Source organism: Chaetodon auriga, chromosome 4, assembly GCF_051107435.1.
Source record: "Chaetodon auriga isolate fChaAug3 chromosome 4, fChaAug3.hap1, whole genome shotgun sequence".
Taxonomy (NCBI): Eukaryota; Metazoa; Chordata; class Actinopteri; order Chaetodontiformes; family Chaetodontidae; genus Chaetodon; species Chaetodon auriga.
The window spans coordinates 28,385,042-28,404,737 of NC_135077.1; the positions used below are offsets into that span (position 1 = coordinate 28,385,042).

The 19,696-nt window shown below is 40.3% G+C and overlaps 1 protein-coding gene across 2 annotated transcripts; it reads right to left on the reverse strand.

The window, feature by feature from the left end:
• Positions 1-906: 906 nt before the first annotated feature.
• Positions 907-18,940, reverse strand: dctd (dCMP deaminase). Of its 2 annotated transcripts, none has more exons than XM_076727496.1 (6): positions 18,810-18,940; positions 17,714-17,816; positions 15,180-15,315; positions 10,485-10,601; positions 7,129-7,225; positions 907-2,289 (listed from the first exon to the last, which is right to left on the reverse strand). In XM_076727496.1, the coding sequence occupies exons 1-6, from the start codon at positions 18,848-18,850 to the stop codon at positions 2,205-2,207; spliced, it is 579 nt and encodes a 192-aa protein (XP_076583611.1). In that variant the 5' UTR covers positions 18,851-18,940; the 3' UTR covers positions 907-2,204. The 2 variants fall into 2 exon arrangements, with proteins under 2 accessions (XP_076583611.1, XP_076583612.1); XM_076727497.1 differs by having other exon boundaries at positions 17,714-17,813; positions 18,810-18,914.
• Positions 18,941-19,696: the final 756 nt, after the last annotated feature.

Genomic DNA, 19,696 nt, shown 5'->3' on the forward strand with positions numbered 1-19,696 from the left:
CTGGAACATGTCTGTGAACAATGGAGACAGCTGATCAGCTTTAAGGTGGATGGAGAGACAGAATCCATAATATAGCGCTGTGTTGATGTGGTTTCCCATTTCAACGTCACAAGCCTACCGTTTTTGCACTACTGTTATTTATGCTAATATATGCTTATATCCATAACATCTATTGCAATTTTTACTTGTTTTTTTACTTTTTCTACTCTGCAGTAGTACAAACACTGTATTTATTATCCATATCTGATTCATGCAATTCAATGTTTTTTTATGCAACAATATTTTTCTCATGTGCAGTTCAACATATTGCAATGAAAGATTTTCATAAAAATGGCAACTGTATTCTTGTAATCTTGTAATGTATAATGTACATATGCATACTTCTATATATACATTTACGCAATATACATTCTATACATTCTGTATCTTTTTATCTTGGTTTTTCAATGCCACAGCTTTTGCCTATGTTTTTATACTTGTTGGTTATAACAATTTCCCCAGCATGCAATTAATAAAGTTTTATCTTAATAGTTAAAGGGAAAGCAGTTTCTTAATATCTCTGCTCAAAAATATTGTAGAAAACCAGACTGAAGTCACTACTGTCACTGGCATCGAGTGTTTTTCTTGTTTGTTTTCAGAAGTGGATTCACTAAGGCTATATGTTCACAACATGGTGGCACATCAAAAACACCACTCACTTATTCCTTAGCCTATGGCTGGACCTTCCACCACATTTCAGCAAAATCTGTTTAGTATTTTCCAAAAGCTACCAAACAAATCAATAAACAACATCATCTACAGTCTCATTATACCATCTAGCACAAATGACAAACTCAAGGTATGTCATTTAGATTGATTCGATCCTAAAACACCTTTTCAAGAATAATGAACACAGTGGAAACTAGCTCATGTCGCCCCAAAGTTTTATTGAGGAATGATGGTATAAAGACATGGCATTGGAAACATTTTCCTGTCACCTATGTGAAAGCACATATGTATGTACTTGTAGTGAACACACAGTATGTTACAAAAAAGGAGCTTTCATATTTGTTGTAAGAGCATATTAGACAGTAAATAGTAAAAGCATAAACTGTTGTCAGCTTAATGGCAGTCACTCTATGATGACAATGTTGTAAATGAACATGTTTTTAAAAGCCATTTGGCACCATGAGGGAAGTATAAAATAAAAAGACTGTTTTGAGTGATACAGTTATTAGAAGAGAATCTGCAGGCATGTGTTACTACAATTGAAAACAGAAAGACTTTTTACAACACACTCCAATTACAAAAACTTTGAAGACAACAGAACACAATTAAAACTAAGATCCATATCTCCTACAGGGAATATATTAAAAAAAAAAACCCATATGCACACAGTAACATACACATGGTTTGCAAATATGAGGTAAAATTTTAACAGTGGCTGCTTTATGCAAACAGGTTTGATAAACCTAGTTGCAAAAATTTCTAATTGTGCCAACTTAATGCAAATTAGCGGCAAGTGAGGCAGTGACAGTCAAAGCCACCTTGATGAGATTCAGCTCTATACAACCAATTAACCTAAAAAAAAAAAAAACTGTCCAGTAAAAGTGATATTTGTATCGTGGTTGGATGATCAGAAAGCCTGACTATTCTCTACAGTGTACTCATAAAATATTAATGTTCATGCAGCTTGTACCCCCTGAAACTCCAGCTGTTAACACAGATGCTTGGGGGCAGACGGCAACACTGATTTACTGGACAGCTTCTACTGTGAATGTGAAAGGTCAAATAAACTGAATATCAAGGTGCATCTACATTATTCTGGAACCTTGTTTGAAGGAGGAAAACAGATCTCAGGTTTTCCCCTGTGCTGACAGCCATGGGAAGATCTGATTCACAACCAAAAGGATTGAAGTCAAACACTCAAGAAAGTGTGTTCCTCCTAAACCCATTCCTAAACCCAAGAGGAGTTTTAAAAGAAAAAAGAAAAACTGAAAGCAGCACCTAAGACCTTCCAGCTGAGTCAGCCAAAGTACCTTGAATACCCAGTTAATCAAAATATCAAAAGATGCCAAAGTCAAGGTATCTTTGAGTTTTCCTTTGGACAAAGCAGGGGGCAAGAAGACAGAGAAAAGAGGCATCAAAGTCCCTTTCAATCTCATTAGTCTTCCTCTGCTTCCCCACCTCATTCAGCAGCTCCCATAGGTGAGCCATGTGCATTTTCACTTGGCCAAACTGCTCAGCATTCCAGAGCTGTTAATGGAATTAAAATTGATGACAATCTCAGTCCTCTTGGGCTTGAATTGCCTGCCAAAACACACAGAGCAAAACAACATACACATAAATCCTGGAAGCACAGGCATGAGGACACACATGGAAAACACAGATTAAAAACATGGATGAGTGAAACAATGATGAAAGTCACTTTTCACTGTCTTTTCAAGCCATATTTTCATCTCCTCTGTGACCCATCCTGATCATTTTTCAGAGGGTCCAGGCAAGTTATAAAGAGACAGAAATTGCTGTGAGAGAAAACGAGAGCAAGATGAAGAATGGAAAAAATGTGCTTCTAAAACCTGCTTCAGTGAGTTTAATAGCTCACAACCTCACTCTCACCGTTGTTTTTAGCTGTAGCAGCAAGCTGTTTTTCCAATGACCTTTCTACATAGTTGAAGGGGGAGAGTATGTTTAATTTTTCAACAGTCAATCACCGTAATGAAGGAATACAACGTAAGAAGCCCAACATAGGTATAGAGCAAGAGAAAGTTGGCAATTGGACTGTTCACTCAACAAGAGCATTTTTGGGGGGCCAACCATGCACAGGAAAATGCTAAACAAGAAAATTAAAAGGTACCTGTTAAAAATGTGGCTGTGGTCACATCACTGCCTTATTCCAGTGCTTTCAAGATTTTACTGCCATTGAGAAGGACACGAACCTCAAAGGCTTTCTCTGTTGTTGAGTATAGGGGGACCTACAGTTGGGGCTGATTGAAATGCAATGTGATGGTACTTTCCCCACCACTGTCAAGTTCTACAGGGGTTTGGAAAAGTTCAGGGTTTGTACTTATAAACCATTCTGAGGCTAAAAGTAGCTGTAAGTTGTCAGAGTTTGAAGAAATTCCTAAAAATGTGTGTCAGTTCTAACTTCAACACTCCAAGTCTGAGAGAAGTTCAAGGCAGTCCAGAAAATGTCTAGGTAACTAAGACCTGCTCAGTCAGTTAATCAGTGTTGTGCATGAATGTACTAAAACAGTGTGTTCATTGAACATGTTCATATTTTTGAGTTCATGGTGAACAGTGAACTAAACATATCAGTTTGCAAGTAATAAAAGTGTGTGGATAAAAGTAAAAGTAATCATTGTGTAGTAAAATGCCTACTGTCATTGATGCAGGTCAAAGGCAACTGGACTTGCCTGAGACTCTCTCATCCAAGAGGCTTCTAATCCTTACCCAGTCAGTTAGAACTGAAGAAGCCTCTTGGATGAGAGTTGAAATGTCTTCTCGAACCTCAAGCAAGTGCAGAACCCTTTCTAGAGCACTTAAAGCTTCCTGTCAGTGTTTTACTCTTGTATCTAAAGTTTTTGGATTAATATTACTACTGTATTAATGTGTATGTGGCACTTTGCTGCTGTAGATGTTTACGGGGGAGCCAATTTGAACTACTTTAAATACTATTGGTGGTCTAATCTACAACAATGCATCATAGCCTAGAAGATCATTGTGTTTTTTATTGTTGCTGTCCTGTGAGAAACACGATTCTCTACAAAGCCATGTTTTCATCAGCTGAGAAAAAAAATTACATTGTACAAGATCAGCACCCTTTGCAACTCATAAAACAAACAAAAAAAAAAGATGGAAGAAATGAACATGAACTAGTTCAGTCTTTGGGACGGTGAACTTAGTTGCACTGTCTAGGAAAATATTATGCCAAACTCCCTTTAAAAACAGGACATTAAAAATTCTTCAGAAACAAATTACTCTAGAAACACAAGACAGAAGGTGTCATATGTCAACAGTCTTGTCAATCTGGCATCAGCATAATCCATAAAGTTAAATTGTATTTCTGTACAAATTTAACATTTTGGCTCTTGTAATCTTAACTCCCTAGCAGCCTCTGTCCATTAGCTGTGCTCTTTCAGTGGGAGACAACCGTGGGAATGGAAGGCAAACCATTTATAAATTTCGGATTTCTGACAAAAACCCGAGCTGGTTGCTGGATCAGATACACATTGAATTAAACACAGACTCATAACACTGTTCACCAACAACACTGTTCAGTGAAACACTGTTTCACTGTGTACCATCAGGAAAAAATAAGGTGTGTCACGTGTGCACGTCCATTGTGAGTTTACTGTGTCCTTTCATATTCTATCTCGGGATGCATACCTATCAACATCACTGTAAACAGAATATTACTGAATGCCATATATAGATAAGTGGCAATTTAGATCTCACAGGACTTAGAAACTCCTCTCTTCTGAAACTATCTAGCTAACACTATGCAGCAACATGTTTGAAAACTATACAAGTGTATTAATCCTTACACCATACAGTGTTTAACTGCTTGTGCTTATCACACAATGTTAATTGTTAGCTAGCAGCTTATCTGGTTTACTGTTTGTGTTTGTTTATTTGCTACATCGCATGTAGTTTTAAATAAGGAAATCCACAACTTTCTTTTATAGGTTCAATGGCCAGTTCAAGCCAGGGCCAGCCAAACTGGCCTTGTGGTAGAAGGAGCATTATAGCCACAGCCCGGTGCATCCATGCCACAGGCCATTTGGTCATGGTTTAATTCCTGCCCTGCTGTAGTTAATGTTGATTCTTTTAAACCTAAATTTACGTGGGGGAGTTTCACTGAGAAGAAGCCTCTGTTTTGCAGAAATGCCCTGATCACATTTGCAGTTACACACATTCACACCTGGAAGCTGCCCAGTACAACCACAGTCTCATCTGCTGGCCACTGGGGTGCCCTTGAGCAGCTCAGTGAAGGGCAAGTGCTATTGTTCTCCAACCAGATTTATCTTGCCAGTCCAGGGGACCGGCGACCTTGCGGTCACAAGCTCAGTCCTTGAACTTAGAGGCCACCAGTGGACAGAGTTAGCCAGACATGTGGAAGACTGCAGATACGGTTTCCATTTCTTATACTCTTGAGTTTTTGGTTATGGAAAAGCTAAGCATCTATTCATAAAGGGGAACTGATCCCTGTGGGGTGAGTTAATCAGCTAATTTGATGAAAATCAAGGTATGCTGAATATTAGCACACTAACAATACCGTCCATCAATTCTAAAACATATCTTAGATATAGCTAACATAGCTACTATCTAGTCTGACCCACATCAATAGTCATTAGCTCTACCATGCAAGGTAAAAGGTGCTCTGCTATTTATACATATAAATATTTTAAAAATCAGCCCAACATTAAAAAAACAAACCTTTTCATCGCCTTTAGTGTGCTTCCACCATATCTCTATGTTTTACTGTGTATGTGTGGTTTTCGACTTGCCAGACATGACTGTCAATGTCAGAGACAGACAGTTGCTGCAGACACACTAGGAACTACAGCACTGTTCAGCTTTAGAGACCTGACCAGATCTGACCTTTAATTTGCTCAACCAGGAAGCCTCTGGCATGCCTTGGAGCACTTTGGCTGCCCTCAAAAACTTGTCATAACCACCCGCCTCCTGCATGTCATGACTGCTATTGTTCACTGTGGTGGATCAAATAGGAATCCTTTAAAAATCAGGACAGGAGTCAAGCGTGGTTGTGTAATAGCTCCCATCTAATTTACCATTTGTCTGACTAGTACCGGTGCTATGTGTTGTTTCCATGAGAGGCTCCTATCAGCTTAATGTATTGCCTTGTTGTTGCCCATTAATGTTTTCTGGTGTATGGTTGTTATCACTGGTCAAATGTGGTCAACTTAATGGCAAATCAACTAATTTTGAAGAACATTAAGATTTTTAGTTATATGAATCGTCAATGATAACTAAGTTTTAAAAATGTTATATTTTAAATGTAAATATTAGGTGTCTTCTTAGGTATTAGGTGGCTTCTCATTCCATCAGACCATAGATGTCAGGCAATTTGCGATGTGATGTTAATTTCTCTGTTGCCCTAAAGCTGAGCTGAATACAAAATGCACAAGAAAATTCTCCTAGGCTTGTTGAAAAGCATTCTGGAAAATAAAGTAAATAATTATCAACATGGAGGATAAAATTTGGGGAAAGAAAACAGTCTGTGCAACACAAAGAAGTTCATTATAACACCATCACAAAATAACAGTGTGAGTATGAAGCTGAATTTTTTCTTTTAAAATGTACAGTGTGTAAGATGTGGAAAGAATTTTAGTATAAAATGTTAAAAAAAAATATTGACATTACAAACAGAATATGAAGTAATAACAGTTCTGATGGTATATCAAACTCATCAGTTTTTTGTGATGTTAGCATGCTAAGCAGCTTGCTGCCGCCCGTCCTGTCTTGTAATACCACTTTGTACCTCAAGAGGCAATAGTCTGATAGTAAAATTTCAGTTGTGAGATGTAAGCGAGTTTTCTGTTTCACAAGTGCCTGTAAGCCTTTTTAGTATAATAAATACACAAAAGTTACAAAATGTCACCAAAATTGAGTTTTGAATTAATTGAGTTGAGTCTTCTGTAAAACACATTCAAAGTGAACAGAAACAAAATAAAATTTACCAAAAATGTCCTTTTTTGTTAAAACAAGCACAACAACAATCGAAAACTCTGGTTTGGATCTCTGAGTTAGATGTAAGAAAATTCTGGCTCCAGATACTCATTTTTTTCATCCAGACCATCAAACTGGACTCATTTGATTTTGGAGGCTATGTTTAGTCCCAGTCTGGCCATTTTCACTACGATCCTGCTGACCATGGTTCAGTCAATGGAAGGACTCCAGGTCAGTTACTAGGGTCAATAGCAGCATGGTTAACTAAGCTAACTAGCTAACAGCCACTAGTAGAAGCCAAAGACAGCTACAGCAAGGAGTATAGTTAGTAACAGTCATTGGTTACTCTGGGAATATACTATGGTCCCTGTTCATTGTGAGGGCATCAACAACCTTTAAGGCAAGAAAGCAACACTTGTTTTTTTTCTTGTGTGGCAAAGAAAAATAGTTACTCACGTGTACAGTATGCCTGCCATGGTGAGCAGCCTTCTTGAAGCAACCATCTCTGGTCTGTCATGGTACTTATCCGAAAGATACACCACTTTCGCAATACCTGGATAGAGGGAGGGAGGGAGGGATAATGAATGCAGCAGAAGGCAGGAGTGAAAATAAAGACACTATTTGTCCTCTCTGCTGAGATGTGTCTCTTACCAGGGTAAGTGAATGACAGTTGAAAGTAGGAAGAGAGAGAACAAGATGAACAGAAGGAAGAGTTGAACTGCTGTTGTGCCTACTGTTGTTGTGAATCCTAATAACTCTGAGTACTGGTGAGGCTCGAAGAGTAGCAAAATCAGAAGCATGATGTCAACGCCGACCAACATTTTTGTGTTAAATGCAATGAACATTAGAGTCACTAGTGGGGATTTAGACTAGATATGGAGAAATTAAATTTTCGGAAGCATTTATGTTCATTACTCAGACTTCAACTTCAAAATCGGCAAAAGAAAATGTAAATGAATGCTTGTTTGCATCCACTACTGCTATGTGATTATTAGGAATTGGTTCATTATGAATTAGTAGAAGGTAGTGCAAAAAGATGATGCAATTACCCCACTAATGTCCACAGTGGAATTTCATAATTTCCTTTACAGCACTTAAAGCATGAGCTGAACTAAGCACAAATCTATTGAAACTTTTCGAATCGGTCAAAGAGGCGACATCTTAACAACTTTATTCAAATCATTAGTTGTTAGTCATCACTGTTTTTGTGAAAAATTATAAAATGACTAACCCTATGTAACTAACAATTAAATAGTATGATACAGAAATGTCCTCATACACTATAAGGAGTTATATCAAATGGTTGGTACCACTGGACCCAAACAACTTCAATTTCAAAAATAAGTGCTTTGATTTTATCAAATGAATGGCAATCATATAAACAACTTTGTCTACCAATTAAGAGATGGTGTCACAGTGGCAACACTATCGCTTCACAGCTAGAAGGTCCCAGGTTTGATTCCCACCTGGGGCGCTGAGGGCGTGTCCTCCATCATGCCTTCGGTGCCTGCTGCTCGAGGAAAGGGGCCTTTTGTTTGCATGTTCTCCCCGTGTTCACCTGGGGTATCCTCCATAAAAAACCCCCACTAAAAAACATGCAAGAAGATCACCACCTGACCAATGGTGACTGGGAGGAACTGGGTCCCTGGGTGCCGCTGTTGGCTGGCAGCCCACCGCTCCTGGTCTGCCGCGGAGGAAGGACTTACCAGGATGGGTCAAATGCAGAGAAAATAATTTCACTAAGCATGCCGTGTGTGCAGTCTCCCCCTGTAGCATGTGTGTGTTGTGATAAATAAAAGTATGTCTTCTTCTTCTTCTTCTTAAGGCACAATAAATATTTGAAATCAAAAACTTTCTTTTTGTCATGTGTTGGCCACATGTGTTGACAGCTTCCATGGAAAAGTTGTTTCTACCCCTGACAGAAACATTCTGTGGGGCTTTACCATAAGGAACTATATATAGTGGTTGTTGCGGTTGAGGTTAAAAGAGTGCTAGATGAATCTCAAATGGTGAAAAGATGGAAATATGGCATTTGCTTGTTTCGTGTGTGAATGTGAGGAAGGTTACATCAGATCTATGTGGAGCGATAAAGAGATGTTTTCATCTGTGGAAGCTTCTTGTTCTTCCTCCTCCTCCTCTGAGAGGAAACAGCTGATGAGTCTTGTTTGCTATATCAGAACTTTTTGAAAAAGGTGTTGCCATCTCCAATTAAGTGCATTACCAATTTTTGAAAACGACAAAAAACAACTGAAGAGCATAAAAACTCAGTCTTTTCCAATATGAAACTTCAAAATGCCCAGTAATATTCCCTGATGGAGACATGGCTTGTGATAACTTACCAAGGTCATAAAATCCTGTCCTATAGTCATGTATTGTAAATTGATTTGCCATGTTTTGGTGTCTGATAAACCTTCAAACTCAAGGATCTATAACTCAAATGGGACTTCCTGGATCATTTCATCACCTGACTGATACCTGAACAACATGCGCACCACCCCTCTGTTGATTTAAGACTTTTCTGATCTGAATGTCCCCTAAACAGTGGGAGGAGTTGAATGATAACTCTTTCTATCTCTGTCTGAAGACGAAGGAAAACCCCCTCAGCAGTATTAGTCTCTTGGCTGATGGACAGGGCTAGCAGGTTATGGTCAAATGGTATTACCAGAATTAATGAGTAAGTTACTGACTATCTTGTCTGTAAATGACTGTGTCATGTAGACCAGTGCTGCATGGCTCTGAATAAAATGTTTTTCATATTCTAAAAACTACTTACATTTCATCAGTAAATAAAACGTCAGTTCACCCACGTCACTTATCCTTTACCCTGTACATAGCCATGCAGATACTTTTGGTTTTGATTGGGCCAGATTTTGAGATACAGTATCTATCTGAGATTTGTGATGATACCCCAATACAATGAAGCTGACTGGAATATTGTTTGTTGTGCACACCAAAAGGGTCAAAAGGACCTCTCCTTTCTGGAAGCCATGTCCTGGTTACTGAGGATAACAGTTTCCTGATTACTTGACTAATCATGAAAATAAAGTGTTAAAACTCAGTTTTGAAAACCACTGACAACTGCAGCAGGATATCAATATTTTGATGCAGTTCATTTACTTTGCATAAGACCACGGGTGATTCCAGACCTAGCAGCAACTTCCAATAGTCATGGTCATCAGACATTGTTTGCTCATTTGGTGTATAAATTCACACCATTTGTGCATGACTCAGAAATATGTGGTAACCCTTTTTCCCCTCATACATCAATATCCTACATGTGAGTGCAAGTTTTCATTATACATGATGAAATATAGATTTTTTTAAATATATGTGCAAATAATTCACAAAGATGTTTGTACCCGACATAAAAAGATGCTCAGTCAGAGCATGCCTGCCTGAACCAGACTCGGCAGGATACTACTACTAAGAGACCAGTGTTGGGTGAAAATCAGCAGCTGGCATCGGACCTGATCAGCACTGGTGCAAATTTTCCTCACTGAATCAAAATCCTGTTTTGCTTATTTTAAAATGTAGTCTGGTGTGAAGTATACAAGTGGAGAAGCATGGACAGGAAAGAAAAATTTCAAAGTGGATTTGAACTTGGGTAGTAGTGGGTATTTCGATATTCAGGAAACTGTGGTGTGATTCCAAATATTCTGATTAAAGAGGGTTCTTAAAATTAAATAACATCAGTAATATAAAATAATATTTAGAGCCTTCGAAAATCAGTATTAGTGTCCCAATAAATACAACTGTCTGGAAGGTAAGCGTGAATGTGTATGTATGTATGTGTGTGTGTTGTCAACACCCACCTGCCTGGATGATGAGCTTGGCACACTCATTACAGGGGAACAAAGCCACATACATAGTACAGCCTTTCACATCAGCACTGTTCTTGTTCATAATGGCATTCAGCTCTGCATGGCACACTGTGGGACAGAGCATTGAGAGACACAGCCAGTTATCTTGTTTTCATTGTAATTAGGTTGTATTGGGGAAAAAAACAAAACAAAACAAAACAAAAAAAGCATAGTGACAAGAAACATCAACCATAAACCTTTAGAGGCATAAAATACGAGAACCTGACTCCTAGGAAGGTGTGTGTTTTGTGTTTTCTTATGACACTGGAGAAATAGACCAAAAAATACAGTCTTCCCTAAACTCATAATTTTTCAATATATTTTACATTTGGTTAAAATATTCTCTACTGCAAGGTCTTCTTTTTAACTCTGACACCTAACTTTTTCCGTTTTCAAACTCGTAGTCTTTAGCCCCAACCAACAATTCCTCAAGTGATTTGACTTGATTGACAGGATGCACAAGTGCATCCATTCTCTCACAGTAGAGTGTTTGTCAGGTTACAAGGTGTTTTTTGTGATGTCCCCTTTGCTCTCAAAATTCTACTGATAGTTTGTGCAATGCTCTGCATAATATGCACTGCCAACATTCACATGTGTGTTTAGCCTTATGAAATGCAAGGAGAAAAACATCATACAGAGCTTACTGTTCTTCTTCACTCAACTTCTTTTGCCATTTAACAAGTGGGCGCCAGGACTTCTCAGCTGGAGTAGCTTATTTGTAACAGCTTGTGCCACATTCAGATGTGCCTTACTCTTTTCTTGTTTATAAAATAATGGATGATTGAAATACATTGAGCCTGTATAAAATGCACCTGTTTTGTCTGCTTGATGTTGATGTGAATGACGGATCTTGCGCCACATTTCGGTGTGTGCATAGCTAGCTTCTTTAGCTTCAAGCTGCAGCACATCTTGGAGCCAGAGGAAACTCTTTTCTTCTGCTCAGGGTTGGTTTGATGTTTCTTTGTTTAGTGCGCACCGTGCATGCAGTCGCTCCTGTTTGTTTTCTAAAACTTTTTTTGCTTTATTCTTTTTACGATACCACGTGTATTTTTATGACTGACATCTAAACATGTTGGTCGAGAGAGTTCTGGTCTTTTTCTTCGCTTCGGAATTGCTACTCTCACTGGGACACAGCACTGATGCACAGCGACGGCATGGCCACATTGTTTACTCCAGAGATCAGCTGGTCGCGCTGAGGCCGGCTAGCTTGTCGGCCAGAGCATCAGAGATCCCGCTGAAATCTGGAGGAAAAGAGCTGGGTCAAGACAACAGAGGTTTATGGAGAAGAGGAGATATAAGCCTCTCTCATCATGAGCAACGTGAGGTCGCTGGCAAATAAGATGGATGAGCTAACAGCACTCGCCAGGAGTCAGAAGGAGTACTGGGAGTGCAGTCCAATGTGTTTTACGGAGACATGGTTTCACCAGGACATACCCGACGACAACATCTCCATTAGTGACTTTGACACTGTTCGGCCGACCAGGATTACACCAAGAGCGGTAAGCATAAAGAAGGGGGGCTCGCCGTTCTAGTCAACAACCGATGGCCATTATCGTAGCTATTTACACCCCCCCAATTACAGTGGGGAACTGAAGGTGAAAATCAAGGAGGAGAATGAGCGACCAACAACAGAAGAGTTGAAGGCAGCACTGACAGGGCCAATGAACTGAATCTGTTTTTTGAAAGATTTGACACTGAGGGCCTGGCTCATCCCCCCTCCAACTCCTCTGCTGCCTGTCCTGTCCCCCTTAAGCTTGGTTTATGCTTCGGCGTCGCGGCGACGCCGTACCTACGGCGTATACCCTACGCCGTCACTGAGCATTCGTAGTTCTGTGTCGAGGGAACGCGTTGCTCCGCAATTCACCGCCAAGCCGCTAGGGGGGTGTGGCTGTGTCTTTGTATGGTTTTGGGGGGCTCTTGCTGCCGCGAAGAGGAGTTGTAGAGGTGGTCGTACTTGCGTACCTCCTCGATAATTCTTTCTTCGGCTTGGTCCAGTTTTTCTTGTAGCTCTCACCACAGAAACTTTGAAAATGGCGGTGTTGTTGTGCTGCGACCATAGGGCTGCGACTGAACCGAAAATTACGTTCTGAACGGACCAATCACAGTCCTCGACGTTCACGTCACTACGCGTCGACGCGACGCATAGTCAGGATTTTTTGGAGGTGCGCGTCAGGCTACGGCGTAGGGTCCGCGTAGGGGTCTGCGTCGACGGCGTAGGTACGGCGTCGACGCGACGCAGAAGCGTAAACCAGGCTTTACACCCCCCCATCCTCCTGTGTGAGCCCTCTTCACACCTCCTCCTCCTCTGGCTGCCAGACTGACTGTACTCTCCAACCTGAGGACTACACCCTTCCCCCACCTGTCACCTCCACAGTGTGCTACACTGCTGAACAGGTGAGAAGACAGCTGATGAGACTCCACTCAAACAAGGCTCCAGGCCCTGATGGTGTCAGCTCCAGGGTGCTCAAAGCCTGTGCCCCCCAGCTGTGTGGAGTTCTTCACAATGTCTTCAACATGAGCCTAAGTCTCCAGAGGGACCCCATGCTGTGGAAGACGTCCTGCCTCATTCCTGTGCCAAAGACACCACGGCCCAGGGCCTCCATGAACTACAGACCTGTGGCACTGACCTCCCACATCATGAAGACCCTGGAGAGACTCATCCTGGAGCAGCTCCGGCCCATGGTCAAGCCACTCTTGGACCCCCTCCAGTTCGCCTATCAGCCCCGACTTGTAGTTGAGGACGCCATCATCTACCTGCTCAACCGTGTCTACGCCCACCTGGACAAGCCGGCAAGCACTGTGAGGGTTATGTTTTTTGACTTCTCCAGTGCATTTAACACCATTCGTCCAGCTCTACTGGGTGACAAGCTGACAGCAATGCAGTTGGACGCCCCACTAGTGTCCTGGATTGTGGACTACCTGACTGGCAGACCACAGTATGTGCGCCTGTAACGCTGTTTGTCAGACAGAGTGGTCAGCAACACTGGGGCCCTGCAGGGGACTGTCCTCTCTCCCTTCCTCTTCACTTCAGGAAATCATTCCTGCCTGTGGCCATCAAACTGTACAACTCCTCCCTCTAAATGGCCCTTGGACTTTTTCACTCCGTCAGATCATTCATATCTATACTGCAGTTCACTATTGACTCAAAATAATAATCATGTGCAATAACCAACAGGGTAAGTACTCTGTGCAATAATTCAACTTGTAATATCCACTGTCATACATTTATTCTGTTATACATTTATTTATTCTTTACACTGTCATATAACTTATTTTTGTTAAGACATGTAAATCTCTCTGCCTCTTCTATTCTTTCAAGGAGCACCTGTAACAAAAACAATTTCCCTTCTGGGATCAATAAAGTATTTGTGATTCTGATTCTTTGTAGGTGGTGGAATGCCAAAGCTGTCAGTTGTTTTTTGGACATCTCTCACAGTAAGTTACTTCACTGGGTCAAATGTGTTAAAAAGAAGCATGTGTAGATGAGAATTGTGCATTGTGCTGCCTTCATCCCCTGTTGGGTTTTCTAGCAACTGGCATCCATAAGTGTTATATTACTGCCATCTACTGGACTGTAAATAACCTTACAGTGCAAATTATTTACAGTGTCCACCCAAAGGGATCCCATTTACAGCACTGTGCATTCTATGACCCAGACCCAATTCAGCTGCTGTCCAGTACACAAAGTTGTGATCTGAAACAACTGGACTGGATGCATTTCTGATTTATATAACGCATGCACATCTGTGCACCAGTTATGTGCACCCCTGTCTACAGCCTTTGTTCTAGCACCACCCACAAGGAACATTTTTTGTCACAGTACTAATAAAGGTCAGGAAAAGTATCAGTATATTTGCCTGTTTAATTCACTTTAATATATGAAAAACACTGCATCACTTTAAATGTAATGTCTTGTTTAAGTTTTAGTTTCGCAGAAATATTTTTTGAATACAATGATTTTCTGTGTAATTTTGTGTTCATTTAATGAAAATAACAGCCAAAAAAAAAAAAAAAATCAAAGCAATAAGAAGTAGAGAAATGAAGAGAAATAGCTCTTTATGAGTGGAAACAGATGTAGACTACTTATTTGCACTGTATCACACCCTAAAATTCAGATAAACTGAGAAAAGGGAGGAGAGACAGAAAAAAAGAAAACCAGACAGAGAGTGAAGCAGAATGTGAGCGCATCTTGTCAATGGAAAATGGTTGAGATTTCTTCCATTATTTATCATCTACCACCATCTACAGGCCAGAGTTACATGATCATACAGAGAACTCAGTAGTTTAAACCATGAGAGCAACTTATCAATAGCGAAAAAATGAGATTTATTCATTATTTATCCTCAGCAGGCCAAAGTTTAGTACTTGAAAGGCAGCAGCATAGTGTGTACAACTGATGAATTAGTTTTCTGCACACACACAAATATCTTTACGATTGGTTTTAAAATTGGATTATGGTCAGTCGAGAAATCTACTGCTACAATTTCATTTGAATACTGTGGAGTTCTGTGCTGTGAGAGGAACGCTAGTTTGCTGTATGTGAACATTTTCTTCAACCAAACTGTTTGGAATCATTTTGGTTTTGTTACTTTCTGGAATCATACTGTCCAAAAGTAAAGCAAGTTGTGCATGAGCATGAAATCTCACCATAAGGGTATTTTGTATCAAGCCAGTCGTTCGCAGAACGCGACCACGGTAGGAGGTCATCATCACAGCCGTTGGGCATACCATTGTAACCAATGCCAACTATCTTATTCTCGTCATTCACGATACATGCTCCCACCTGCATTGAGAGAACAACGTTCCACAGGTTAGTCAAGCTGTACATTTTGAACACTATCAAATAGTCCATTCTATCATGAAACAATCCAACATCAAATACAACAGTCCACCATCTTCAGTAGTGTCTCACACACTCTAAGGGCTTGGACATTAACAGGGTTCCTTTCAGTTTTGCTTGCTCTGTTGTGGACTTCCATTTCTTTCAACATTGTTGTCTTTTGGACATACACACGTTTTGTACCACAGCCTTCTTGTTATGAGGTGACAGCGCTAAGCACAAAGTAGGAGTGGGCATTACTCCATCATCACATCATACTTCATCACCCTCACTGGTGTTCTGCCACAACATGGATTTTGCAACACCGTGATAAATGCTTAAGAATATCAAAAATAATGTGCTTTACTGTGGCTGCAATAACATGCATGTAGAGGGATACACACATATTTATAGAACACTACACTATTTTCTTTGCTATAACGCCAGCTTCGGTAACACAGAGGTGTGGAAGATAACATTGCAAGCGAAGTATGCCAATTTATCTGTTGTTGGCTGCAAGAACCAACACAAAAGTCTTCATCTACTCTCAGCATCTGAGGATATGAAGGCTCAGTGTATTAACTAAATGGAAATGTCCCCACAACAACTGGAAAACTCTTAGGACATGTGTGTGCTAATCATTTTACATCAGACTGTTCTGAGGGCTAATATAAAGCAAGATTTACTTCAAACTGAAGCTCAAGGACAGATCAATACTGACTTTAAACTTAAAAAATGTATATTTTGACATTTTATGTTCCTTTGGTGTTTATTTTGCTGATTTGTCTGTTAAATTTTGTTTTTGGATGTTCTGCAGCGAATGTGTTTGGTGCCATCTATTGTAGACCAACATACTAGTGCAGTGCTGATGTATTTAATAATGAGGGCCAATCAAGAGAAACTTTGTGAACATTAAGCCTCAATTGAAGCCAATTAAATAACCAGCGTAGTAGCTTGGATGTGGGTAACTGTGTTTTTTCTTCTTGCTTTCTGTGTAGTCTCACATCGCCAGACCTCACATTACCTCCATACTTCATACTGTAATACAGGCTGAGCTGGTTTTGTTGGTACAGGAGAGCCTCCTCTGATGCACGCTGCGTTGGTGTGTGCGTCTGTTGCTGCTGTATGTAAATGTGCTTGATAGACATGCCTGTGGTACACTGGCTGTTGTACACTAAACTGTGGGTTTTCAGTCAAATAAATGCTGTTGAGTTTTTTTAATTCTACCCCTTGTCTAACTGAGAATGAGTCACATTACATTACATCTTAATTAACCTATATTATTGGGAAGGTTAATCCTCCCAAACACATGCAGGCCTATACCCAATTTTCATTCCTATTTGGAGTCGATAAACACAAGCATTTTTTTCAGTGCTTTCTTCTTTAACAAAATATCTTCCCTTATGTGGCTAATAGAGTGAAAAGAAGTAGCAGTAAATAGAAGTATCTATTTAGAGTAGTGAAGTATCTATTTTATTTTCTATAATACCATGATATGTAACTGTCACTGTATATACCGTGGAATGGTCAAAATGTGCCCCCTGTAGAGATTTGGCAATACAGTTTCCACTGCAGGAGCTATCCCTTAAGCTGTTATTTACACACTGTCATTCCCAGTGTCTGCACTGCTATCCTGCTACACAGCAACTGAGTGGATGTGTTGATGACACTGTACGGAGTGTAGCTGCTTCATACTCTTTTCTTCAAGCCTGTATATTGCTTTACACTCTTTCATTGATGGTGCAGATGCGTCAAAATACATGTCGTGATGATATCAATTCCAGACATTGTTCATGTGAGGAAAAAGGCTTTAGCGTGGCCGTGTGATGAAGCAATGCAGCTGCCTCGCAAGGAGGGTCACATGATTTGGGCAGCAGGACTGCTTGACAAGTTGTCAGGTGAGAGTTACAGTTGGTTGTGATAATGCACCTCAGTTGCATCTCTGCTATTCTCATTTGGAACCTTAAAGCTTCCATTTTGAAAGAAAGTTTGTTTCACAGTTTTGAGTCGTTTTTAATTCAAATGCTGTCTCATGTGAGGGGGTTCTTTTCTGTTTGTATGGAAGTTTCAAATAAAATAAGAAAATAATCAAATGTGATGAAGTATGGTACATATGTTCATTTTAAATAATTTCTTACTTGAATTTACAGAACAATTACTTGACCGTGATATACATCATTACTGTGACATGAAATTACAAATAGCGTGAGAAAACATTCTGACACTAACGTCCATCCTGAGGATGCCTTCTGTGATTTATCAACAAAAACACTGTGTTCAAAATCAGCTAGATACTTTACATTTTTGTGAAGTTATCTGTTATATTCCTCATACACAGACAGACAGACAGACAGACAGACACCTGTGAGCTTGGGTCTTTGCTCCTTTGCGCTGACAGAAAGGCTACAGCCATAAAGTACTCTGGCCATTCCAGGTAGTCTTCTCTCTTCCAGGTTGTGCTGCTACTGAGAAACATCCAAAATGACAGAGAGGATGCAAAGTTATGTGATCCAACAGAAATATCAATCCTTTAAGCAGTTTCCATTCACTGGTGTCACAGCTAACTTCTCCTCTGCTTACACGCCTGTGCAGTGTCCTGTGTTTGAATTCAATTTGTTTTCCCAAAGTGTACATACACAATAAATCAGTAATGATTTGCAACATGATTACGATAAACACAGTCACTTTAAAACGCCACAATCATCTCCTGAGAAGGAGCTCAATGTGCTTAATATTCAGTAAAAGCTTGAACATAATACTGTCGACCTCTCTTCCAAGCAGCAGGGGGAACAGGCTGCACTTAGATTCAATTAAATCTCCTTTCCGTGCTTTGGGTTTGTGCACTAGCTTCAGTTTTGGCAGCACCCCCACCCAGCGGCTCTGACTCCTGACTGCATGCGATCATGAAAACACTGAAAACACCGAGTGGTCGAGAAGACCTAAAGGAAACAACACTGTTCTATGTGATGGTATTCAAATCAAGAATTAAAAACTGAACCCACAAAAAAGTTATTATATTGTATTGATTTTTTTCCTCCACCACTCACTTAATCATTTAGTCTACACAATATCAAACATTTTGATACCAGCGTAATGGATTTCAAAGGTATACTGCCAAAATGCTGCCAGGACAGAACGTTTAAAGTCTCATTCATACACAACACACGTTCTTTATCATGCTGAGTAATGGAAGTAAAGGCGTGAAGGGACTGAGCAGGACAGCTGTCTTCATGACTTTACTGTCACGGTGACAGAATGACATATGGCCCAGACTCACTCACGCTGGTGTTTTGAATATGACAAACTAAAATACTGACCGGAAAACATAACAACTTAAACAGCGAGGGGAAACAGCATGTGGACACACGATACTCTTTCAGCGTGTCTTCTGTCTCACAGCCAAACTTTAACGTCACGTCTCCTGTCATGTCGAATACAGACAAACAACTAAGACTTACCCCTGCTGAGGAGCAGAATTCGGCTCCTGAACCTCTTCCATAGTCTCCTCAATTCTCGCGTTTAGCCGCCGTTTCTCTGGACTGTGTCTGTGTTTGCAGGGCGTGAGTCAGTTGCGGCAGTCAAGTATGACACGCCACACTACGTCACCATGGAGGAAGCAGGAAAAAATCTCCCGCGCTAACTCACATCTTTTGGGACCGGAGTTTTGCCTCCGAAGACAAACTCTGGCTCCTTCGCCCGCGCTTGAAGACACCAGTTAGTACATGGACATAAGAAGTCTACCCTTAACTTCAGACCGTTGCAGAGTAGAGTATGTTAGAGAGCTGTAAACAGCTTGTGAGAAAGTAAGCTCAGCCTGCCTGGTAGGCCTACTCGGGGGCAAAATATCACTGATGCTTTTTCCTCGACAGCTTCCCTTTGCTGCCGTCTGGTGGATAGAAAGTCAAAGAAATTTAAATTCCAGAAAAGCAGTCTGAACAGCCCAGGTTTTGCCAGCATGTTGTTAGTGCAAAAGTCTAGTTCGTTGCTTTTACAGCTATTCAAAGCCTTCTTTCATTTGATCTGATATCGTTGACTGTGGGCACATGTCCTTACGTGACCGCAAGTAATCTGGCACCCCCCTATTTACAATTTCACCAATGACATGCAATCATTTACAGATGACCAGATGACCTTACTGAATGAATTCTGACAACACTACAGCACTGCAGTTTAGACAATTTAAAAGGTGAACGTGATTAAGAATGAAATGGAATAAAAATGACATACTGTAAAAGGCTATTTACAGTATGTATGTATTTATTGGTAGTTTCTGTATTTCCCCTGGTTTAAATTGTTTATATTTTTCAATATTCCTTGTTTAGATTGTTTATATTGCTTGTTTGCT